Genomic DNA, 27,136 nt, shown 5'->3' on the forward strand with positions numbered 1-27,136 from the left:
TACGTGCCTATTATCTTACGATACGATACGAATTCTGTGGCAAATATGAATCGATCGATCGATCGATCAACTTACCTGCCTTTCGCGTCGTAAGTATAAATCCTTACTTATCAAGAAACTCGCTAAAAGAGGAGGAGAAACGATAACGATCGAGAGGATCGAGGAAGACTTTCAGGTTGTACAAGCAATGAACGCAAAGAACTTAAATAATAATAAAGTATATTAAATCGTATACAATTTTGATTTCGATATATGTATATGTATAACGATATGGTCATCGGTCGTCGGTTACTCGTTAACTATGTACTATGGCAACGTAAAAACTTGTATAAAGATGGCGGTCGAGCGTAAAATCGGATCAAACAGAGGATCCACAGTATTTTCAGGAAAAAGAACATAAAAGCTGAACGAGGAAAACGTACTAAAGAAAAATAGAGGGAGACATGATTATTTTGAAATTCCATATATACATATACTTCCCCTGTCACAGATATTTTTATACACATATAAAGAAAAGAAAAAACGAAGGAAAAAAGAAGAATGAGAAAATAAAGAAAGATCATACCTAATGAACCAACTCGATGGATGAAATTCCGGGACACATTCGTTACACACAGTATTTTCCATTTTATTGACAATCATCGTGACAAAAAGTGGCTTACAAATACTCGTTATAAACTCCTCCCTCTCGTTTTTTTCTAACGTCGCGTTCGTTCTTTTCGTCGCATCAATCGTTCTGCCATCGCGATAGCAGCGCACTCTTTCTTTTCCCCCTGTCTCGTTCACCCGCCTTTTTTCCTCTCCGCCATCGCCACTACCATCGCTCCATCTCGTCTCGTCATGCTCTTTCTCACTCTTTCCCCCCGTCACTGGACGTCCACGAACGCGACATTGTCCGTTTTCGCTCGTAACAGCTTGGCGTGATATGTGACACTAAAGGTTCTTTACTCTCACTACTTTACAACATTACACGTGTACGTTTTCGTTTGGCAGGGGTCCCCGTCCGGGATGCGATACGGGTCGTGTTATCTTTTTTGTTCTTTTACTTTTTAAGTTGCTTGAGGCAGTAATCGTTTTTCAGTCCGTTTATTTCTTTCCCTTTCGCCCGTCGTTTCTTATACCTTTCCCCGTTTCCTTCCCGCGTGCATTCCCACCTGCTCCGCTCGCAAGACATCTCGCGGGTCGATCGCGAAATTTTCACAGACCAGAAACACCAGCAGCGGCCAGTGACAATGGAAAAACTATACAACCGAGGTTTTTCTCTTTCTCGGTCTTTTCTCGTTCTCTTTGCTTTCGGTGACGTTAAAGGAATTTCTAATCTCACGATTGCACGCGATTCGGCTTCCGAAATGTCTTGCGAAAGGAGCAACGATAAAAAATACACTTTCGAGATTCGTACTTTTCCTTCTAGTCCTCCCCTTTTCTCCTCCAGCGATTAGAAAAATTGTGAGATGTCGACATCGCGTCGCAGAAGCACGCGCGTCCTCGTGTCAAGGTCCCGCACTTACTTTTACGATCATATATGTATATGTATGTGTATATATATATATATATATTTATATATATATATGTATACATACATACATATATATATATTTATAATGTATCTATAATATATATATTTACGTACTTAACCATTTATTCGTTTATCCGATTTCGCACTCTGTCAACAGCTACTTGTCTATTGCGGACACAGAAAACACGTAAACGTGTATATGAATTGTCATTTTTTTTTTTCATTTTACCTACGATTTAGTCTCGGGATATACAGAAGTTGTTCTTGTCCTCTTTTCTACGTGCGAGTATGTACGATAGTGTAGTGTATGAGTGTGTAGTATCAGTGGTATGGGTATATGTGCGTATGTGCACAACTCCCTAAATCTCTAACTATCAGAGACAGAAAGCCATGCGAGGTATAAAAAACAAGTGTCATTCGGAATCGTGTTATCTCTGCCATCTTTTCCCTTGCAATCTACGTTCAAGACGCGTGTGTATGTATATATATCATATACATACTTATATATATATATAAAACGGTAAAGGTTAAGGGGGGCTTCGTTCGGCGGAAAAAAAAAGACACGTTTGACACCCGAAATTATGTTTTAACGTATGTGTACATACCGTCGTAAGCACACGTTTTTATCTTCTTCCTCGACGCATTCACGATGCGATTGACGCGTTCCTTCGCCCGCGGCAAGACTAGCGGCTCTTTCGAAGCTTCTTTTTATGATATACCCACTGTTATTTGATATCAATTACTCATTGCACCAATAATTTGACACGAGTTCTTTTTCTTTCCTTTCTTACGCCGTGTCAACGATCGATTCACCTTCGAAAGATTGGAAATGGATTTCATAGCTCCACGGACTACACGGTTACACAAATGCGTAAAAAGGAACGCGTAATCATCGCGACTGCGCATGCTCGCGCCTGTACATTCGTATATCTCGTGTCGACCGATAAATCGTTTTTTGATGATCGTTTCCTTTCCATTTCTCTTTTATATATTTACAGCGTTTTATCTAACACCTAAGAATAATATTTACAGTTACCTTCGTTCTTCGCATTCTTCTCCTCTCTTTATACGTCTCCGCTATACACTTGCTCGTCGTACTTCATACGATCGACGACGGTGAGCCTGTATTCGTGGCTACGAGTACTTTCATTGGTCGAGGATGATCGAATCGATCCTTCCCTGTCTTATACGTTCGCTCCGATTGTTTCGACTAGCGACTAAAATCGTCTGAAATTATAAAAACACGCGCTTTGGAATGCCGGACCACCGCCGTAACCCTTAAGTAACGACATCTATAGAAAGTTTGTGTTGTACACCTATACTTCTGTTATAGCTAGGTTAGATAAATAGACGAGACGATACACGTTAGACGGACATGCGGACTGTACGAGTTCCGCTACGGTATATAAGTAAGAAAGATTACAGATAGATACGAATAAGAGACAATTCTCTGTCATACTATCCCATTCGCGCCATATCTCACTCATACGTTACTCTACATCCGATCCACGCACTGTCATCACAATCTCACTACACCGACCGGTCTCGAGCGCCATTTTTAAAGTGTCGCCCTCTGGAACGATCGCTTCAAGGATCCGTACCATCGTTGCCGCGCTTCGATTCGAATAGCGTTCGCGATACCTGTTTCTTCGCTAATTATCAGAATTTCTCCGCTAAATTCTCCAAAATGGTTACAGAGTTAATCGTTAACCTACACATGTAACACGGGATTAAAAGTGACGTAGAAAGAAGTAGAAAGGAGTAGAAAAAATGAAGGCGACTCGAGACCCGCGGGAAAGACACGTACGGGCTAATACGTATATTCGGTAATCGAGAAGCACCGTCGCGAGTCGTCGACGCTGTTCGACGCGCGTCGCAAAATGCCACACGCCGGCGGTACCGAGAAACGCACGCACCTTCGACCCTCCTCTTTTTTCCCTTTCTTTCGAGCCTCGTCTCAGCGTTGAAACGACGACGACCAACTTGCTATCGGAAATCGATTCATACTTCGGTGGCCTGAGTATACGAGGGTGCGAGTCCGTGTGCCGGCGTGAGGGGGCCCGTGGTTGACGCCAATGACCTCCTCGAATATATAGTAGCCGCCGAGTGTGGCGTATGTGGCGCCGTGTGTGGCGCCGTGTGCGGCGTATGCCTGCGCGAGGCCGAGGCGAAGGGCTAAATGGGCCCGTAGTTACTAAGGGCGGAAGGCCTCTCCTGTTGCACCGATTGCTGCTGTTGTTGCTGCTGGTCGCAGCCCGCGGTGTTCATGTCGCCCCCCGCCGACTGGTGACGTCATACGTGCGACAGAGGAGGTTGTTTGAGGACGTGATGATGGAGATGGTGTTGGGACGCGCTTGCCACGCTGCCAGGTGGAAGTAGAGCGCTTCCAGGGCCAGGTGCCGGTGGATACGGCACTCCGACACGTCCTACGACGCCCTTGATGCTGGTGCTGCCGATTCCTCCGCTGACGCCAGTCACGCCTGCTACCATACCGGCGCCACCGCCTCCGTGACCGCCTCCGCCGCTTCCGCCGCTGAACAAGCGCCTCCACAGACGTTTCCACGAGTCGACGGTTTTGCCGCTCCAGATCCACACGCCTGACGTGATGCCTACCGCGAGCGCCATAAAGTACTTGAGCATCAGGACGGAGTAGAGAGGTCTTGCCCTTGGCCGACACGGGCAAGCCAACGAATCGAGCCACTCGTTTCTTAACGACGTTTCGTACATGTGACAGGCCAACACTACTCCGGCTGGTAGCGTGTATAGAACGCTGAACACGCCGATTCGTATCATCAATTTCTCCAGTTTGTCCGCTTTCGCTCCTGGTTGTCGCTTTATCACCGATCGAATTCTGAACAGGCTTACGAAACCCGCCAGAAGGAAGCTGGTCCCCAGTAGAAGATACACGAATAACGGTACCAGAATGAAGGATCTTATTCCATCCGGAGCTACCGTGCAGACTCCTGCTACTGGATCCCCCGCTACTCCCCCCGCTAGATACGCCGAGAAAGTTTGAACCGCGGGTGCCAGCCAAGCTGCTAGATGGAAGTACTGGGAGTACGAGGCTATAGCTTCGTTGCCCCATTTCAGTCCTGCCGCGAGGAACCACGTGAACGCGAGGATCACCCACCAGACCGAGGACGCCATGCCGAAGAAGTAGATCATCAGGAAGACGGCTACGCAAGCTTCCGGACCCTGTGCCCTCGACTTCAACGCTGGCCCGTCGCAGGCTATCTCCTCGTGGCCGAACACGCTTCTCGATAGATAGCCTATCGATACGGCGAAGTAGCAAGCTGACAGGAACACTATCGGTCTCTCAGGATACTTGAAGCGCTGGGTGTCGATCAGAAACGTGGTGACGGTCACGAGCGTGCTTGCGGCGCACAGGCCGCTCCACAGAGCCAGCCACACGGCCGCGAACCCTCGCTCTTCGGGGGTGAGAAACGCCCCGTGGCACGGGAGAGCGCAGTTCGGTACTCCGGCAATGTCCTGAATGATGCTCCTGCCGATGCTTATCGGTGGCGCCGGTATGACCCCACTTACGGCCATGCCTGCCAGTCCAGCCCCGTTGCCGATGTTGCCGGTGCTGCTGCCGCTTATCGGTCCCGGAATGACCGTGCCCCCCGCCCCCAGGGGTACGAGGGGTGCCCTGCACCGGCACACGCAGTCCCTCGCCCTTTCCCCCGGGGGATGCTGGCAGTTTTTTTGATTTTTGCCTGGCTTGCACCGCGGTGGCTGGGTCGTCTTCGACGGCCTGGTTGGGCGTGGTGGCGCTGCTGCTGGTAAAGGGGCGCTACTCGCGGCTCCTCCGTTTCCGGATCCATACCCGGTGCTGCTAGTACGATTGTCTTGTTCCATACACAAGTTCTCCGGGTCACCATGGGCTGGCAATCTTTCGCAGGCCATTCTTTCTGGCCAGGAAAATCCATACTGTTGCATCAACGGTGCGCAACCAGCCCGTGCTCTTTCACAAACGCTTCTACAAGCTGGAAGAGGTTTAGTGTACTCGGGCAAGCATATCGGGGTATACATCGAACAGAGGAAGAATTTCAAATCTGGCGAACATTTGATTTCGACCAATGGCCAGAATTGGTGCACCTCCAAGCCAGCCTCCTCTTGGTTGTCGTGATTCAATTCGTTCGGCATGGCCGTTAGATTGTAACCGATTCCACGACACATTGGGATCGTGATCTCTTCGCATCGACCGTTTCCGTTAACAGCTCCACCGCCTAAAGACGAGTGTCCAACGCCGCTACTTCCACCTCCAACCACGCTGTTACCAGAGCCAACCATGCTACCGGAAGCCGAGCCACTGCCAGGCACTACGCCCACCATCGACGACGACGAGGCAGAAGAAGAGGAGGACGAAGAACCGCTCGATACCGAGCCCACGTTGCTCACTGGACTGATTGCTGATTCTAATCGCACGTTTGGTAATACTGCCAGCAGCAGCAATGGTAATAGGGACGCCATCGTTCGGCTTGGAAGCAGCTTCGTCCGTCGAACGAGTCCCATTTTCCAACGTCGCTTGCTTTACTCCTGCGTGGATCGCATCACTCCGGCCTGAAACACAAAATATTATAATGTTTTTTAAATGTTTATGAATATCGTGTAGTTCAAGTCGTATCAACCTATTTGCAATTCGTTTACGTGAATTTTATTTTTTGACTGCTTGGTCATTAACGAGTAAAGCACGGGTTCGTTCGGTTGACATACGCCATGAATGAAACACGAGACCATTCCGGAATAATTCGTGCAATTTTTCATGTTGCCTCGGGTTTTAGCACGTTTCTCGTTAATGCGTGTGTCACTGGTGCTGGTCAAACACAAAGTGTTTCAGCCGGCGCACACAATGTATGCGTATCAATTAGGTTAATGGATGGACGTTAACGCTCTGGTATCTTTCAATTTCGCTGCAATCGTGTTTCGTGGAATACTGCTTTTGTTGCCCAATTCATGGTCGGAACTGGAGCGTACTGATAAACTACCCGGTGTACTATAAAATAATATAAATTTATTTAGCCAGTGGATTTTAACAGAGAATAAAAGACACGCGAATAACACAGAGATTTATTCAAATTAGAACGATCAGACTAGCATAATGGCGATCAATTTTCCGGCATGCGCGAAAGACTTGGGAAGAAACAAAGACAAGATTTAAATAATCGTTATTATTATATTATGACTATTATTAATTATCCTATCTGATGATTATATACCGTATCCAATAAACGTATACTGAAATAAATAAATTTTAATTGATCTTTAATTAAATAAAATCAAAACGCCATAAACCACTATCTTCGCCGCTCATCATCCGTCTCGCCCCATAATCAGCCATTCCCTAAATGTATTCCATCCTCCATACGTTTTCGTTCGAACAGGATGCAACAAAAACGTGTTCAATCTCAGAGGGCCTTACGGTGGTCCTAATTAAACCCGGGAACGAAATGGTTCTCGCCAATGGAAAAAAAAGACATCGGCCAGAGTTGTAGCTAGCATAAGATTATATAACGCGAACGGTTGGAGGCGATCAACCGGCCGGTGCTCGTATTTGCATAACCACCCGCCGAATCTCGATTCGTTCGTTAAGAGGCCGCCGAAAGACGCGACCGTCTGCGACCCTAACGAACACGAAGGGCGCGGGGTTCAGGTGGCTGCCGCATAAATCAACGTCCGACGAGGCTAGATCCTTCGCTAGAGATTCCAAGGCAAAGGGTATACACACTCACACAAGCTTCTATACGCTATGTGAGAAAGGAACGGAACTCTCGATTGGCACGCCATGCGCGTCTCTCTGGATATCTCTCGCCGAGAAAACAGAAAAAGAAACACGATGAAGAAGGTGGAATTGGAAGGTGGAATAGGGCAAAGGAACGCGTGGAAGCGGAGCAGGCACGACGTGACGAGCGAATACGACGAGAGCAGAAAGGTTAACGTGCAATGGAGGGAGCATCAGCCACGGGACGACGACAGTCGGTGGATCTTATAATAGTCGAGCCGCGGAAAACACGTGACCGGAGCGAAATGTTATTGTAGGAGGCGGTGTTAGTTTTACCGTTTGTTAACTGCTAGCACCCCGAGACGCACGCGTTCCCCGAGCTATTTATACGATCTAAAACCCGCCACTGTGTTGCATCTTCGCGAGAACGACTAACTTCTGCCTCTCTCTCCTCGTCTCCTACGAGGCTACGTGTGTGGCTCGTGCCGGAACGGAGATTGACGCGTGCAAGGAAAGGATCAGGGAAACGATCCTGAGCGACGTAGACTCGCTGCATCGGCAGATGGAAGGATTGAGAGAGAACGGAGTTAAGCTGACTTCACACAGAAATATACAGTACCGCTTATAAGAATCGATTCAACGATGCAAGTAGAAATTAAGATTGAGAATCTAATATTAATATAGTCGTACTTTTCTAATGAAATTGAAAAAACTAAATAAAAAATCGAATCGACCGGTTTAACTTCCAGAGGCTCGTGTTCCTATCGTCCCAACGTTCTTCTGTCGTTGGACGCGCATTCGTACGAGTACGTTTGTGTGAAATTAGCCTAAGAAAGCGTTACGGTGAGTCAAATCGTGTGGCTGTCTAGTCGAGACGGATGTGTATTTTCCTCTCCTGCCTGGCTTCCGGTTCAGAGCCAGGTCTAAGCCATCCAGAGAGCCTGTATTCGACGTTTTGCGGTATTAAGCCGTTCATTCGTCATGAACAATGGTATTCAAACGAAATGCTGCGTCGAGAGACCGAGACGAACCGGGAGGATCGAGGATCCTTAAAAAGCTCCAGTCTGTAAAAGTTGCAAATATGCAAGTAGCCAAGCTCGTCGATCGTCGTCGTCTCGGAGTAGAATACTCGCGAAACTCGTGCATCCGGCGTTGGTTTTAACAAAGAAGAAACGTATAAAAAGCGTCTCTATCCCGCAGAAGCTCTGTACTCAAACACGAGAAAGGTCAACTGGCTGGCACGTGAATTCGATATTCATGGCATTCAGCATGCAGGTTCGTAACGTCTGAATGGCCGACTTCGATCGGTCTCTTGCGATGTCTTCGCGTTCGACAGCACCTTTTTTCGTTTCAGCCACCCTATGTCGTGCCTCTCTGATATTTGAAAGCACGTGACTCATGCGAGTGGAACCCACGCCCGCTAAAGACACCCCTTGAATTTAAGGGGGAGCATGTGAACGTGCACCTTCGGATTAATCGACACGCGGTGGATAACGGAGCTACAATTTTTCTTCCGCGTCGACCCTTTTTTACTACGTAAGTTTAGAAGAACGATGATGATTCGCTCGATATGACTTTAACTCTTGAGACCATTTGTACCACCCGAGTATTCTCAGTGAAAATTCATCGACTAACCTTGTCATCCAAATATTCAAATTTCCTTAGAATATCTCTTTTCCCAATTCTCAAGCTTGAAATATCTAGAATATTAAGAGAAAACGACAGGAATAATAAATTACCGCGACACCTGCAACCTTCTTCCAGTCTGAATCGACATCGAATCGAAAGGGTCATCGAGCATTTCCAAAGAGTGACGAGCGGATCGATTAATCGCTCTCGTATCATTCAGCCCTCCCACTCGTCGCGTCTCACAAAATTAAAATCAACGAACCTGCCTCCAATACATCTTTCACAGTCTAACGTAAAACAGCGGACAGGAAAAGAACGTGCACGCCTTTTCGATTATTAATCCACGTGGCTTCGTCGTCGTAATTCATCCAGCCAAACGAATCCCACTGGTTCGCTCGCGCGAGCACCTTATAGCGGAACACGGTCACGCGCGATTCGACCGATCGATCGTTAATCGTCGAAGAACAACGTGCGGCGCTTATTGACGCGTCAGAGAGGCCTGGCCCACGACCGGGAAATTATCGCGTTCGAAAACGCGATACTCCGTGCTTCATCGCCGCGGGAACAAGCTATCGCTTATTATTCCGAGCTCACCTTCGCGCTCCTTCCCTCTACGTGACCATCGTACACCGCCATTCACCATCTTGTCTTATGGAATACGGCGTGTTCGTGATGAAGATGATGCTTTCCCTCGCCCATTCGCGCTATAATTTCCCATTAAGGTACATTTTCGCGGGGTACTTTGGACGTTCCAGAAAGGGAGAGGATGGTGGATCGTGTCGGGTAATGAATCAGTTTTAAAGGCCTCGCCCTTGTCAGGAATACGGCTCGGCCCCGCTGCCGGCGTTGTTTGGCTTATGATTTACTCCTCTCGCATGCAAATCCTCCGTCACGTCCTTCCGTTTCTTTCTGGAGATGTGGGCGAAACGAGAATACTCGCCAGGAAATTTTTCTTCCGACGTCTTGTGATTGCGAAGGGGCGTTCTTTATTTAAGGGGTTGTGGTCCGTTTGGCGAATGCTCGTTTTATTCTAATTTTTTGCGGACTTGCTTTATCAAGAGATAAGCTTCTTCGATTCAGACGCTTATGGCCGTAGTAGTAATTATTAAGTAAAGGAATTATTGGTTTCAAGTAAATCATGGTCTAAATACGATTTATTCGAGCAATTCTGTTCACACGATCGATGAATTTCAGTTTTTACGTATTTCAGTAAACAGGCTAACGAACAGCGTTTGGAACAAATATTATCACTCGAAGCAAAGACATTTCTGATAATGCAAGTCCAGCAGAAGTGATATTTTAATAGCAACAAATGTTTAGTATATATATATATACACATGTATTATTCATGCGTCGTTACGATTTATTTACTGGCTTCTTATTTAAATATATATTCATGCTCAACCACATATCGAAGCATCGAGATATTAAGTATATTTGATCGACAGTTGCATTTCAATGTAAATGGTTCAAGTGCCTTCATTACGTTATGAATACAAAAAAGATAAAAGTGTCGGTATAAATTCCAAGCCACGAGCGATTTTTTAAAGCTGTTGATAGATCACGTACGAAAACAAACGTCGGCAGAACGTTACGTAAAAAGAAGAGGGCCCGACCAATTGGATTTCTGAGCAGGGATTCGAACTCGAATTTTTCTTTCACCCGTGCCTGACTGCTTTAACCAATTAAGCTGTCCAGCCTGTCAACAGATCCTTTCCCCGTGAGTCACACGCTCATAACGGCCTGATAAATGCGGGCGTCCTTGCTCACGTACGAAATTAAGATTTAAAAAGCAATAAAAAACACATCAAATTTAAGATAAACCTTTCTATTACCAATTAGAAATACTCGTCTACGACAATGGTATTGAAAATTCGCTTTATGATTATGAGAAACGTTATACTCCGTTAAGTTTTGCCACTGTTATACGCATACTCGCTGTTATTCCCAGCGAAACAATGAGAACCACAGCAATAATTTTGTATGGTAATTACGGTAAACGTTCGGATACCAGCTATTATTCCAGGAATAATGAGTTGATTGATGAATAGTTTTAGATTCGCGTGCAACAGTGGGGATCGGGTAATTATCATTATCATCGGTACTTCATCAATGTCTAATTTCTACTGGATTTCCATCTATATTAGGACTGAAATACAGAAATTGAATATTATCGGAATTTCCGAATGACATTATCTTCCTCTATCGGAGACAGCCTATTATACCTATGTTGCGCTGATTAAAGAGATATCGTGTCTTTCGTAATTCGATTCATCGCGATAAAAAAATCAGAGATTGCAACTTCGAACGAATGAAAAGTATGCCATTATAGTCGCCGTGAGAGAACTTTACAAACATCGATAAATACGTGTCTGCTTTTAACCCTCGTTCGTTTTCTACGTGACAATCTGACAGGTTGCAATAAATATAAAAAGACAGGCTACATCTCACATTATTCCGGAATAATGTGAATAATGCTATTCAGAATGCATAACAGACGTTCATTCTTCTACTGCTTACTTACTTACTCTCTTTCTTCCATAATTTTTCAATTTCCTTCTTTTCTGATTTCTTACATTTCATCGAATAGCTATAAAGAGCAAAAGATATTTTTCTTACTGCATAAAATGCAATTCAAGTCGCAAGGAAAATTATCTCATCAGTGCGTTAATTTACCATTGAGGAACAATCACCGAGCGAATTAACGAGACACGGTTGAGATTCGAAAAACCTGGAGAACATTTAGAAACGACGAATAAAACTATATACGCTTTTTTAAACCTAGATAATTCGCTACATCGAAGACGCGAAAGCAGATATCCGAACTGAACGTCAACCACGCCGTAACGACCGCGTTCGTCGCACAACGAACACTTTCAGTTGAAAGCATGACGCGGCAAAAAGGGGGTCCTTCCCTCCATCTTGTCAAAATACCGTCACTCGGGATAACAAACCGTAATTGAAACTAAATTCCATTGCACACAAGGTACAGGCGACGTGCGTCGAACGCCATCAAGAGATCCTTCGTGGAGCGCGCGTGTTCGCTCGAGCGAATCAAGGAGGCATCAAAGCTAAATGAGAAATCATCCCGGGACACGGAGCTGGTCGATTCGTCTCGGGGGCATCGCGTTTTCTCTCGATGGTCGTCTCGCGGAGGGGTTTCTCCGATCGGCGCGCGAGAAGCGGCCAATTTGTCGACGCCAGGTGATCATAACTCACGGCGAACGAGCCTGCAGTCGACGAGGACGCGGCAGGAAATCGCGTGAAAAGGCTCCAGGCTCGAGTTCACTCGCCTCCGTGGTCTTTGGTCTCTACAGCGCGTGGTCGTTGAGAAACTTTTCATTTTGTTGTACGCTAACTTAGAAAATAAAACAAAGGTCTTTGGAAACAAGAATAAGTCTTTTATTCGAGAGAAGAATCGAGAATAGGACGATAAGAGCGAAGGTACGCCGAACCATCCACAGGCTTTAGAAAAGAATTCTAAACGATGGAAAATCTTTGTCGGTATGAATGGGATTCTATTTGGGAGAAGAATTCCGAGCAAGAGTCCAAGCGAATTTGAAGTTACGCTGAACTAATTTAATTTAGTTTAGTTCAATTCCTAATTTCTAGAACAAAATTCCGATAGAAGATAAATTGACTCAAAAATCATAGCAGGCTTAATCGTTCGTGGTCGCGTTTTCTTTTTTGATGGCGAAATACGCGAAATATATTATATCTGCGTTCTTTGCAACAATTATCGCACAAGCATAAATTAAACGTATAAGCTAGTCTTCCATTTAGAGACAAACCTATTCCGTAGTTCAGTTGAACAAAACGTAGGGTTGTGTCAACCTCGCGATAAGGAACGTGGAAGTCGCGTATACCGAGCTTTTCAATTTCCTCGATTCGCTACTTACAAGGGCGATAGAGTCCGCTTTCTACGGGCCGCTAAATACAGCAGGCGGAATAATAACGCGTCGAAACTCCATTACGATTTCAAAGGGGGCTCGAGGCAGACAGCGGCGCGCGCGAAAGGATTAACAAGTTTGTTTCACCGCGCAGACATTTAGCGCGCCGATATATAGCCTTCTCTCTCGGTGCAGCAGCTCCCATGCACGGGCTTCAATTATTAACATTCCGCGTCGAACCCGTTCCAAGCGCGCGTATTCAGCCTGTCCCGCGGCGCAGCTCGCGTTTACTCGTTCGCTGGCTCGCGTCTAGCCCCGCGATAAGATGAACGAACAGAAGAGAGACGCTACCACAGACCGCGAGAACGAGACTGCGAGCGATTTCGTTGTTCGTGTGTCCCAGTTGCTGCCCTCCCCGAACCGTTCTCTCCGGCTTGAATTCATGATTAATGCGTGTGACGCGCGATTTGATATAAAACCTGACACCGCGCGCCGTCAGTTTTGCCAACTAACGAGCGCGTCGCGCGAGCACCTTATCCATACCTCGCCATAAATCAAAGCGATCGCGCGGAGATTTATGCATCTTTCGGGGCCATAGGATTTCTTCTTTCGGCCTGTGTGGGTCCCCCGAGTCTTGTGGTTCTCGTTTCACGAACAAAGAAACGCGTTTCTGGGATCGCGTATCTTTGATGTATGGCTGTTACCTTTGACCGGAGGCTCGTGACGAAATTGTCGGAGGAGTGTTCATCGAGCCGAGATTTCTCCTGTTCTTTACGATGATTACTGGGTTTTTCGTTTAATTGAAATTCTACGTGTCGGTAGGTTTTTTTTTGTAAGATTTATAAGAAGCTTGCGTTACAGGGTTAGATGATGCCTGGAGATTTCTCGAGATTTTGCAATCTCCGAGAATGCCCAGCTTAAATTCGATTCTAATCTCTTTACTGGCTTTATCGCTATAGGCTTTCGAGAAATCTGACAAAATTCTCTGACACTTTCCACGACGTCTGTTTAACAGAAGATAAGAATGGTTTCGAAGGAAACGCAAGAATCAAATTTTACTCGATCAACCTAAATTATGACAAATTTATCGAATGATTCGTATTTCTCGTTGTTATCGCGTTAGAGCAATCTGCCTAGATTATTCTTTGCTTTAATTTCCTGCGTCAATAGTTTAATGGTAATCATTTTACAACGTCCAATAACGTATACTCGTGATACAAATTATAAATCCTACATTTGATATCGTAAATTCAGTAGTAGATATCCCGCACTCGTAGAACAGAAAATTACTCGATAAAAATTACTATCCGTTCCGTGTTGCAAAATTCTTGTTTACCACGTTCGAAAGATCGACAAGCAGCCATGTCGAACAATGCGTGAAATTAACGTTAAACTAGTACACGTTCTTGAAAAACGTACGCTATGTGTCAACGAGACAAAGCCTTAAAGTTAAAATTTCGCAAGGCAAAAGCTCTATACGCAAAGCTAGAACTTTTCAAACTAGTAGAGACAATGGAGGCAGAAAAATCCTTCGCAAAACTTTTTCGTGCCGCGGAGCACAATTTCTATTCTAACGACGTTAATTCACTCGGTTAATAAGTAGCCAAGCTATCCGAACGGCAGCACGGTGGAACGCCGACGAAATTCTTTCTATTTCGAACAATATTCGGCAAAACGAGCAAAACTCTAGACACCTGTTGCGACTCTAACCGGAAAATGAGCCACTTTTCCCCGGTAAAAATTCACCCTCGCGACGAACAGTCGCCACTCCGCCGTCCGAGCTGCTCCAGAAAACAAAAATCCTCTGCCATTCGTTTAGAGCAGCATCTAACGAACCATTCGCGAATCCGCCGACTTCGTCCTATTTTGATATCAGTGGAATTCCATTTATGCGAACTGTAAAAACAAGACTCGGTGATCGATCGATTCGAGATATGTCGTCCAACAAGGCTTGTGGAAATTTCATCGCAATGTACGAAAAGTAAATGGAAAAATTAATTTTTAGACAAATAACAGCATAGAACGCGATCGGGAGTATCTAAAATTTCAAAAGTATAACTAATATTTCTATCGTTTAAACGAGAAGCATAAACGAATCGTCGCAATACAATAGAATTCATTTCGACGAACAAATAGTTTCTGTGTTTCTACGTAATTCGCTAATTTTCTCCATTGAAATTCAAACAGGTAATAGGAGTACGCGTGCAGATATGTAAATGGGGACTCGATTAACCGAAGTTCGCTCGATCAAACACCAACCGAAACGTTCCAACAAATGAACTTCGACTACATCCCGTTTGCTCGGAACTTCGCGTGGCTCGAGTTCGATTTATGGAGCAAAAAGGGTACGTCGTCGCGAGAATCGTATAATTCATCGCGAATAAACAACGAGAGGCGAAATACAGGGTCTCCCATAAACGGTGAAATTAATTCCTTCCGAGAAGCTCGATCGGGGGCAACGGTGTTAATTATAGACGAAACACGCGCTCAACGTTCGATCCGTTCTCTCTGGACGGCGAGATCTTCGTTCCGATTGGTCAAGAGGAAACCTCGAGGCGGAATTTCAAATCGGCGTCCCGTCGCGCGACGCGTCGTTGCATGATGGATCGACAAGCGGAGAATAAAAATCGCCAAAGGAAACCGCCACGAGTTATAACAGCAACGAAAGTGACGAGGAACGTCTTGAGAAAGAGGGAAGAGGAGAGAAATCGTGAAACACGAGTGACCTACGGGTTTCGTGGAAGCCACGAAAGAAGAATAAATTCTGTCGAATAAATTCTATTCGCGCCCCGCGACGACTCTTCTTCGTCCCCCTTCCCCCCTCTCTCTTTCTTTTTTCTATACACGTCGACGTTTTTGCATAAATTATCCTGTTACCACGGGAGGTCTGTCGCGAGGTTGCTCCTTTCTCGATAGGGAAAATATTTGCGAGCGTGGGGAAGCGTATCCGGCGACAGAGTGACGCTCGTTTTATTTCGCGCTTACCCGGCTCGTCTCTCTTTTCCGTCTCCCCTTTCTCTCCTGCTATTTTGACTCTCTCTCCCTCTCTCTCTCCTTTTTTTTACTTTTTTCTTCTTCTTCGCTTTACTTTTTAGTTTCTTTTTTTTTTTTCGTTCTCCGATTCTTGTCCTTTGATATTTCGTTTTCTTATGGAGTCGTTTCGATTCCAAGTAGACGCGGGGAGACCTTGACAATCTCTCGTGAAAATATACGAGCGGAGATATTTTTTTCGCGCCAAGAGAGTGGAGAAAAGATCGTAAAAATCCGAGTTACGATAAGAATTTGAAGGCTGTTTCCTGGGGCGGGATATGTCCCTTCTTGAAATTCAAGGGTATTCCCGCGGCCGCGAGAGGGCAAATCGTTGGCGCGTTTTTCGAACACGGAATGGTTGGTATCGAAACGTACATTCTTCCGCGTATACCATTAAAGATTCTTACAAACTTGCGCAAAGAGCAAAATTTAACTACGATTTAATCTTTTGCTTAAAAGACACGAACTAACGCTATTAATTTATGAAAGTTTACACAGTTGTAAACGTACAGCGGAGAAGAACACGTAAGATTACGTTCCTTGTCATAGCTTTACACAAATTGAAGTGATTCTTTAAAATACAACATCGTTTTCGACTCGCATAACCTAAAAGAAGATTAAAGGACTTCCTGGAAAACACGTTTCTCGAGTTCCTTCTTTTGATCCACTCTATATCAGCTATAAACGATATAGAGGTGCTATAACTTCAAAATTACATCTCAAGCCTTCCAAGTAAACGTTGGCTTGCGCTAGCATTTTATTGTACGTAATTTACATAAATTAGGATAAGACCTTGGAGTTGATTAAGAGTTTCTGGAATACCCGGAGGACGAGATGGTATCGCGAAGATGTATCGAACTTTGCGTAGGTATATATCTCTATAAATCAATTCAAATTACTCGCAACATCCACAGGTACAGAATGTCATCTTGTACGGATTTAAATGACGAAGCGTTAAAAATATAGCGGAGAGCAAAGGAAGTTAACAGACAGGTCTCTACTTTGAAACTCTACACCTCCACCTCGATATCGCGTTTCGCGGTTAGGTTTCACGCTTTCCATATTAAAAATAACGACATTAATAAATTGTCGTCTCACATTGTAAAAGGCGCGTGAGTAACAACGTTCGAAAAGATGGCTCGAAATAATATTCCGATAAATTCGCGTATATTATTCCGCGACATCGATACGTATGTACCTTAGCTGCAGCTTGGTCCAGATCGGTGTCATTAATCGGCAGACCAACGAATAAAAATTCATTCGAACAATGCCCGATTCTGCCACCTCTACCTATGTTCCTAATTTTCAATATATGAATTTTAATCTTTATACTTTACACGACTCTTTGGCATTTTTTCAGAACTATTCATTTCTCCGATTAATAATCGTTGATTCAAAATATTATTTGCGGCAAAAGAAAGAAATTTATATAACGTCGTCCTAGAAACGGACGAACAAAACAGAATCAGAATATTAAAAATATAAATTATTCGTATTTTCCTAAACTTGAAAGTATCGTTCGTTTAATTGCACAGTTAATCAAACATCAGTTTCGTTTTGTTTATTCTTGCAACAATAAATACAAAACATCATCTCACGAAAAGCAGCAATGAGATGACCATCGCCGTACTTCACCGGTTAAATGACTTCAGGCCTTAACCAAAAAGGAAAGAAAATGTAGAAAGTTCTTGCAAGGCTAATCGCACGATTAATGGCGGCAATTAATTAAAATTATGCCCGCTTGTTTCGTAGCGATCGATCGGATGAGAAGCACTGACGAGTCGATGCGGACAAACGGCAGGTAAAATATATCTGCTGTCGCTCGAAACATTTTGCACGGGACGAAGATATACGTCGAACGACTGAATATGTACAACGTTACGAGAGACAACTGGCTAAAGAAACCAGAATTTTATATGTGTGCGCACTCGATGAAAAATCGTCACGGCGTTTCTTCGTCGCGTCGGTCGATTCTTCCAAGACGTCCAATCTCCACGGAAGTCGATCTCATCGCCGATTCCCTTCGACTCTTCGGAATGACGCGATTACAGCGAATAGTGATTTATCGGTAGGTTACTTCTGGTACTGCGTTGTGCAACGAAAATTAAATGCGACGTTTCGCCTGGATTTTATTTAATTTGACATTTTCTTTTATATCAACTTGCAGTTATTAAATCGCTGTCGTCTTCGATTAAAAGATTAAAACGATTAAAAGACACGAATACTTGTTCGTAATTTTTCTTACCCGATAAATAAACAATTTCTGACAAATAAGGGTCGTTTAAAAATCGACGATTAGTATTATCTACCAAATTATATCAAATTCTCTTGTCCGACTCTACATTGCGCGAATTCTATGATTATTTTTTCACGAAGGAAATATTCTATTCCGTGTTTTATTTAAAAATTCAAAGATACGCTTAAATTTCGTACAGTCTACGCTCCAGTTCCATCAAATTTTTCTTCAATAGATAAAAATAGAAGTAATTCGTGTTTTTCCAACTTGTTGCACGTCCAACTTCAAAAGAGAAGCTGAACTTTATCTACAAAATGTACGCTGCGCAAACAGAACGGATAAACTCGCTACGTTGTCCCCATAAAACGTCCCGTGAAAGCGCGTCGCGATTCGCGCGACACACGGCCGCTATTTAAGCGGTCATTAACGCGATTCGTGTAAACACAAATCACGATTCGCGTTAATAACCGGATGTCCCGGCATTAATTAACGCCGCTGGCAGCCGTGACACAGCGCGACGGGAAAGTGCCCCGTAAATTCGAATTAAACTCATCCGCAACGCGCGATCGGCATGTACGAAGCCCAAATCCCAAATTAAATATCGGGTCGTAACGAATCGCGCCACAGATTCTTACCAATGGACCGCCCGTTAGTTTCCCTTCCGTCCAATGGAAAACCACGATTAACGGGCCACGGTTTCCATCGATACGCTGTTTGCGTAATTTTCGCTAAAAAGAAGCGAACCGAATCGAAATCGAGGCGATCGAGGCGCGATACGCGATCGAACGAGCTGCATCGGCGAGATCGATGAACCGGCTGGCAACGCGTTTCCGGTCGAGCTGTCTGTTTCATGAATTCTACGCGGCATCGTCCATTTATCGACGAGGCGGATCGCGAATAAAATGGCAATCGAAACGCGAGCATCGGCCGATCGCATCAGGAAATTTGAAGGTACGCACCCTTCAAAACCAACGAAAATGCGCTCTATGAGCGGCTTACGAGCCTGTAAAATTTTTTTTTCCCCCGTTGTATCCTACTGATCGCTGCCAGTCGTTGCTAATAGGGATCGCGAGTTAGTAATTTTTCTTGTCTCGAGATCTGCGGATACGTATCTAGCTGGAAATTTGAGCGTTATGTATTCGATATGGATGCTAATTCTGGCCGATTAAAACGGTGCATGGTGGTGATATGGATATATCGATGTAATTTTCGGTGGTAAATTTTTTAAAGAATACCGATAAGGGAGATCGTACATCGACGGTGAACATAACCGTTGAAGACTATATATCGAATATTTTGATTTTACGATTAACGTGCATATGCTCTTTTCGAAAAGATTAGATATTCACTTTCAGCCAGATAGAAATACGACTAAATATACTCGTTCGTTTTTTCTATTAACCGATACGGTACGGTCTATACTCGGAATCTTAGTAGGAAAATGTAATTTTTTGCAAAACTTATATTTTATTCCGCGTAAGTCGATCGATTTATTCTTCTCCGTCGATAAAAATGTACTTGTCGCGGGCGTTTCTTTCCCGTGATCTTCGAGCAACGACATCATCGCCTCCGGCATAGACTCTATACCATTGCCTACAGACATTTCATCAAGCTCAGCGTATTCTGAGAAAAAACACGACTACGGGGTCCATAGATGATCGCTCTATCTCGCCTTGTCTACGATCTCGTATCCAAGTTAAATTAATATAATCCCAACATTCTCCACCGCGAGTCGTGCAACCGCTTCCATTTTCTCGCGGAACGAACACTATCAAACTTTTCCGTAGCGACGGTGAACTTTTACGATGCTCGGTCACCATTTTTCCATATTACTCGCCGCAACCGGAACCAGGTTGCCGACGATATTACCCACGGAGTGGAGGTAGGGAAACCCTCCCGGCGTTCGTATACTCGTTGCTCGGCGTTATCGCGAAAAAAGATGGGCGGTTTCGCGAGCGTTTCTAAGATTGGCCGATGGAGAGAAACCCCGAGAGCCAAACGGATACGAGAACAAAACTCGATTTCGCTCGGTGCTCGTTCCCCGGACGAGTTTATTAAAGCCATCCTCCACCACGACGAGGAAACACCCACGGTGAGGCGAAGAAACAGAGAAACGCGACGAGAAAAACGCGCGAGAGGTGGAGAGAAACGGGAGGGCAAGTCGCGAAAGGACCGATAACCGGAACTATTTATTAGAGCCCCGGGGGCGATACGCGCTCGCGAGCAACCGAGCCACGCTTTGCCTTTATGAGATTATAAAGCACGCTTTATACGCGTTTCCATGCGGCCTCGCGACCCATGCTCGAGTCTAATAACTCTATATATCTTTGGTCCGAGACAGCAGGCAACGGTGGCGGACGCCCCGCTTCCTTTTTCGAACGCCTGACACGCGCGTAATCGCGCGAGACGCCACCACGATCGACAGGTAAAAACCGTGCACAGGTATTCCCGATAGTCGCCCACGTCAGCCCGCTAATATACGAGCTCTTCGACGCGTCGAGCAGTTGCCACCGTGGAATTAAGCCACGTCGACGGCTTTCCTAACGCGTGCGTTTCTGTTTCGTTCGAGGGTAGAAATTGATACGTATGTTACGAGTAGAGACCGCGAATATTCGCGCCAATCCACGTTTTTATACTCGTTTTAGTACTAGGAAATATCACTTTGGGTATTTTATATAGACGCCATCATCCACTCTCCGCATTTTTCCACCTCGAAACGTCTCGTAAACGCGTAAAAACCCACCGTTTGGTTACGAGGGATCGACAGTTTAGTTTATTACGATTGCGTTTAGAAAGTGGTAAAAGATCTTACCTTTAGAAACAGCTTCTAGGCTGACAGAACAAGCAAATTGATTAAGTTGCACCGAAAGTACTGGTAATTGGATGATTAAAACTAAAGATAAGAAATGTTTCTTCCATCAAAGGTTGTAAAATCGAATTGATTTCACGCGAATCTCGCAACGCAGGAAACAAAGTGTAAGAAGCTTTATCGCTATCGCTTGATCACATGTTTCGAAGCGTATGGGAACCTAACCTTAAGTCGGCTGGCAAGACATTTAGAACGAATCATCGAGCTTAGGCGCGTATGAATAATGGATCGGTCATATGTGCCGGTATGTTCATCAAGTAAGAAGCAACGATAAATGCAGAGATAGTATCTTTCCAATACACGTATCGTACTACGTTATACAAACGACTTAAAATCATTAAAATCCCTTCGTAATAAATTAACTTTTATCGACATCTGTATATCTATACAGTGTTACTCGTTGCCATTTTTACGATTTCTTTCTCAGAAATCGCAACTTATTAATTTTTCTTTCGAAACGCGTAATCTTACTCGTAACATTTGTTTTTATTTCCGAGAACATGCACGAACAACGTAACGTTTTCTTCGTAAAAAGTAACATCCAACTTAAATCTTCGACTCTGCAACGTTTCACTCACGATGAAGGACAAAGAGAGATACAGCGCAGAAAATTAAGACTCCAACTCCGATGATACTCCAACGTATCATTCGCCACGTAACTCGACGAAGACAGGCAGGAAGTAACTTTCCAATCCGAATTTAACTCGGACACCGAGCGACTAGCCTTCCGCGCCTCGTTCCCGACGCCTATTTTCACTGTCAAAATTTAGATACCTCCGACTCGGCAATAGGATACGACACACGGTCGATGCGCGTATTCAGCGTCGCGAAAAAACAAACACGTATTAGCGTTACAGCGCAGAAGACTCGAAGGACCGCGCAGAGGAAGAGACAGAGAGAAGACGAGCTCACGGTTGCGAGCTACGCGCGGTGAATTTCTTTTCAACTTTGAACGAGAAACCCTCCCCTTCTTGCGGTCTGTGTCGAAGCGAACGGGTTCGTAGCCGAGGAAAGGTGAAACCCGAGAGTCCGCTGCGTCGCGAAGGAAGTGGTCGGGTATTGGGATCCACTTTAAAGTTGACACCTCGCGCGTTGGCCCGTTTTCTCGTTTCGCGTTTGCTCGTTAAGGGTTGAGGTGGAGAGAGGAAGAGCGGGCACGCGGTTAGGCCGTTGCCGAAATACCGGTTGCGTGTTTCGGTGTGCGATTACGATGGCCGTCTGCGTCCTGATCACGCGACACCACCGCGCGTCTCCTTTCCTTTCTCTTCGTCTTTTCTTGTCTCTCCCTCGCGAAACACTACCCCGGGGATAAATGCGCGCTGCATGGACGGCGGGCGTGAAAGAGCGTGGCGGAGACACCGGAGAACCTTCGACCAGAGCCGCGTCCACGTTATAACAAAGACGGCGAGGAACGAACGTGCGTCCTGCGTTTTTCTTGTTTCTCGCGAAGCAGCTTTCGGTATCGTCGCTTCGGCGATTTGTACAATGGAGCGAAGGTCTCTGATCGACGCAAGATATTTTGAGAAAAGAACTGGAGACTTTCGTGTATCGAAGCGTTTGATGAATCATCGGGAATTAGGTTCGACGTAAAAATTTACGCACCTATCGAAACAACCATAAAACGTAACTTTCACACTTTGCCTCTCGCGAGTTTCTTCTTCCCACTACTCGAACTTAACGCGAAAAACCATCGTCAAACGTATCTACCGCTGCATCGCCATCAAATTTAGCTCAGCAACGCGTTCACCCTTCTCTACCAAACGGCTTTCAAATCCTCGACCACGAGCACAAACCTCGGCAACATTTTCTCCGGCAATCGCGTGGCTGACTATCGCCGTGACATTCTACCCCGTGAAACGCGTCAGTGGCCGAGCGAGCAAGCGCACAACTACTGGCATTTCCACCGCGGAACAATAATCCAGGGGTTAATGGCAGCGCGGTGTGCCACGAGGACAGAAGCGGTTCGCAGTCGCTTTTGTCCTAGCTGGCGAGTTTACAGCCCGCTCGTCTCGTCGTTGGGCATGAGTAAACGCGGCCAGGAAAGGATTAAACAGGCGCAGTCACACCGCCGGCCCTTTTCCATTTTTCCCTAGCTACGTGTGTCTGCCGTAGCTTTTTCGCGTTCAGTGGACAATTTTACCAAATTTTGTTTTATTTTGTTTAACGTTTCTAAGAAAAGACAAAAGTAGAAAATTGACAGGAGATTATTCCGCGCAAAAAAATAAATGGAAAACGTCGAATAAAATTGGTTCGTCTTAATTCGTCACCCGGCTTGTCGATACCTTGTGTTTCGATAGTAACTGCTACTAATAACGAAAAGTAGATTGTAAATGTCCAATGATAATGATGATGATGATGATAATAAGACGTTCAGAAATCAAAAGCGATCCGATCAAATTTTACTCGGCATTTAATTTCCGCTGCCGCTTCTGCTCCAAACGAGTCAAATCGAAGCAAAGTGAAACATATTTTGAAAGTAACTAAAATTTAACTGTATTTTATTAACTCGACGGTGGCCACGTTTAACGCATCCCTAGGATCGCATGCGCGCGCAAACTCAATTTCTCTTGCCTCGTACCTAACCAACCCCTCCTTTACCACGTTTCCTCTCATTCCGTTCTCCATATCTTCCACCGATCCACCACGTGTACGCTAATTAATTAGCAGTGAATTATGGATTCGCTGGGCCCGTTAATTGGACCCGTCGCTCCTCCCGCGGAAACGACGCTCGATGGCGTGTCCGCTTATGTTCCGCGAGCGTTTCCTCCTCGCCGTGGCAACCGCCACGATCGGGGCCGTGACTCCTTCCTTCGGGGCGGATGCACCAAACGACCCGGTGTGTGTATACGCTCGTAACTCGTGCGCTATCGACGTTATCGAGCGCCGTTTTGCCGTGCTGGTGTCTGACAGGGCCGCAACCACCGACCAATCGGCCGGGGGAATCTCTCGCTCCATCTCTCTCCTTCTCTCTCTCCGCTGGTTAGAGTAGCACGGTGAAATTGCGGTCGAGGAGGATTCGTGTTCGGGAATGCTTTTGCTGCATCGTTGCAGCCAAGCTCGTTGAAGCGAATTTTATGGTTTTCGGAAATTTTTCGAAGGAATGTACACGAGTACGTGCAAACAGAAAATTGTATTTGGTCATTTGATAAATAATACGCTTTTACGTATACGTAAGTTTCTACAAATATTTTGTTACGTACGTATTTGTTCGTAGGAAATTATCGTAGGAAATGTGATGATCGCGTGTTCGCGTATACGGGAAACGCGAGGGTCCAGAATATTTTGTAAAATATAAGTTATCAGGGAAACGATTAATCGGTTAAAAGTTTCTGTTTATCGGAAACGACGATCTAAAATATTCCGTAAAAATTTGTAAAACCCGTTTGAGGGAACATTGGAGGAAAATTGCGAATTAATAATCGTGTCGACCCTTATAATCCTAACTTAAAATTCGTTGAAAGGCTGCCTCGTTATGGGATAGCTTAATATTCTTCGGGCAAATACCTCGTGCGTGGAGCACAGGCTTTTTCAGCGAAAATAATTCCACGTAAGCTGCAAATTTTCTAAAATTTACGATCCCTCCCTTAACAGAGTTTGAATATGAATAGTAAACGCTGAGTTTGTAAATTTAAATTGTGAAGTACAGGGTGAGAATAGGAATGAATAATATTGCAAGAGGTATGTGGCTGCTGAAAGAAGAATATTATTTCATAGCGTCGAAGGAAGGGACGCTTTTATTAGTTTTTCTTCGCCCCTCTTCTATTCACCTTTCCTCTCTGTGAAATCATTTCGTATGCCGACTCGCTATTTCGATTCAACTTTCGCGTATTTTTTTAAGAGCCTCTGCCTTTATTTCGATTATCTCAGAGTCATCGTTCGCGCGGAACAGTAAATTTGCGAAATCATCTTCGACAAACGAATATATCGAAACTCTCTTAAGACGTCTTCACCGAGAGAAAGTCGAAAGGGAAGAAGCCCTTTTTCGTTCGTTCCGCTCGTTTCAATGCCGTCGTCGAATATCGGACGAAAAGCGCCCTACACTTTTCCATATCGATAAACTTGCAATTCAAAAACGTTCTCGAAAGTAGCAAGTTAAACGCAAAGTCGCTTCACGAGCGAGAAGATCGCCATACTTTGTTGGAATTTCGACAAGGCTCTAAGGGAGAAGTTATATCGAAAATGGCTTTCGTCTATCGATAAGTCGAGAGCGTTTATTCGTCCGCATATAACATTTTCCAGCGCATTTTCGTTCGACGTGGATACTCGCAGTTCGGTGGTTATAAAACGAATCTTTTAACGACTGGCTTGAAAACCTATCGGATGATAAAGTACAGAGATACCAACAGGTAGAAATAGAGTCGCTCCTCTATAAAGAATACGTCTTTTCGTGTCTTTTCCTCGTGAAAGTTTCGCTCGCCCCTGTAAGACCCATTAACGCTCTCAAAGTATCGCAACTGTTGGCAGAGCGGAAACCGATTCGAAGGACAAAAACAGTGCCTACACCTTTGTCAGTAACGACTCCTATAAACCCTAATACAAGGTCTCCGTCCCCTAATTCTTACCGCCCACGCACAAAGAGGATCGGAAGATTCTTCGGCAAACGAGGCGTCTAATTCCAGGAAGACACGAAGAAGGAGGTGGTCGGCTCGGCGCGTCCCTGGTCAGAGCTCGATAGAAAGCTTGCAGCGTGTAGTCGTTTTACCTGGCTGTTCGTTCTCTACTCTCCTATCTCTATCGTTTAGCCAGCGGCCAGGGGAGGCGGTGCAACGATGACGCGCTGGAACACCGGCAAGTCGTTGCCACGGCTGGCTGTTTACTTTTCACGAACAACCAGCAAGCAAGCGCAAGCAAGTAAGCAAGCGGCGGAACGAGAGCGAGCGAGCGAGCGAGCGAACGAGCAGAAGAGCAGAAGAGCAGAGGCAAGGCGTGCACCGGTCGTCCTCTTGGCTCGTATATACTCTGGCGAAACCAGCTCGAAAGATCGGCCAGGTAGGGCGGCGGGGAAGGTCCTGGACTCTCTCGACCTCGGCCGCGCGGATAGAGAGGAGATGGAAAGAGGCTCGAGACCGTAAATCATCGTCCCACTCTCTCCCCGGGCTCTGGCGAGGATCTTGTGCCTTGTGCCTCGAAGATGACGCATCTGATGGAAAAGGGAGGAAACGAAGAACAGGGGAAAAAGGGGAGAAAAAGAAACAGAAGCGAACGAGGCGAGGCGAAACGGAGAACGATGCGACAAGGATGGACAGATATAGAAGGGTAGAAGTTGGCGAGAGAAAGAGAGGGACGAAAGACGGACGGGACCTCTGGTTGCGCGCTCGTTATACCTCTCTTGCTGCTCTTATCCGCGACGATCTGTCTCCTACCCACGGCTGGCCTTGAACCCGGGGTGCGCATCGCCCAACGAGACCCAACGATGGCCACTCTTCTTCTGGTCTGTACCAGGCTAGCCTGGACATCGCGTACTCGATGCCTCTTCTACGAGGTATCTGTTCCTTGTTCGTGAATCAGACGGGGTCACGTACGTGTAGCGTAATAGGATAGGTGCTGTAGCCAAGTAAGGATGCTTTTGCATGTATTCTCGAAGAACGGAGTTGTTTGTTCACAGGGCAAGCGTAGTTCGAAACGTTCTTGCGTATCTGCCCGATACGTAACCTAATTACTTTGTCAAACTGTTACATCGCATGGATACCAATAGAAAGAATCGTGTACCAGCGAACGAGTGTTAACGAACGAAGGATTGCAAGTTACGAATTAAAGCTTACCGCGAATATATTCTCTGACACGGTAATAACGAGTAATTGGTAATAGAACGTATGAAATTTTAGGAGAATTTATGGATTTCTGCGGGATTATTCTATTTGAAAAACTTTTTTTAATATAATTATCGAGGTCTATAATCTACAACCGTCGAGTGAATTATTGGGCGAGAAAAGCCAGATATTAATTCAATTCGCCTTTTGTTTCTGGATTACATAATCTTGAAATATTACAGATAATCCTCTGTCTGAGAGATCGAGGCTAAAGTTAGAGTTCAAACTAATCTCGTTACCAGTACAACCTGTCTTTATCGAATCTCAACTATAATCCACGTCACAAGCATGACTCGATGTTGCAAGGCAAGGGGGATTAATCTAGATCTGCCTATCATCCTTCCAACAGGATGATTACGAGGCAATTTCGTTATATCGTGTGATTTTTACAATACCGTCCATACTACTCGATAGCCTTTGGCAGGAATAGTCGG

The 27,136-nt window shown here is 45.2% G+C and overlaps 1 protein-coding gene across 3 annotated transcripts in view; it reads right to left on the reverse strand.

Moving 5' to 3' along the window:
• Positions 1 to 202: 202 nt before the first annotated feature.
• The window catches only part of LOC126928789 (frizzled-2-like), a 126,441-nt gene continuing 99,507 nt past the window's right edge, over positions 203 to 27,136 (reverse strand). For all 3 annotated transcript variants that reach the window (XM_050744561.1, XM_050744559.1, XM_050744560.1), the window contains exon 2: positions 203 to 6,079. In XM_050744561.1, coding sequence (XP_050600518.1) covers positions 3,809 to 6,031 — 2,223 coding nt within the window. In that variant the 5' untranslated portion in view covers positions 6,032 to 6,079 and the 3' untranslated portion in view covers positions 203 to 3,808. The remainder of the gene's footprint in view (positions 6,080 to 27,136) is intronic.

Source organism: Bombus affinis, chromosome 2 (assembly GCF_024516045.1).
Source record: "Bombus affinis isolate iyBomAffi1 chromosome 2, iyBomAffi1.2, whole genome shotgun sequence".
NCBI classification, from domain to species: Eukaryota; Metazoa; Arthropoda; class Insecta; order Hymenoptera; family Apidae; genus Bombus; species Bombus affinis.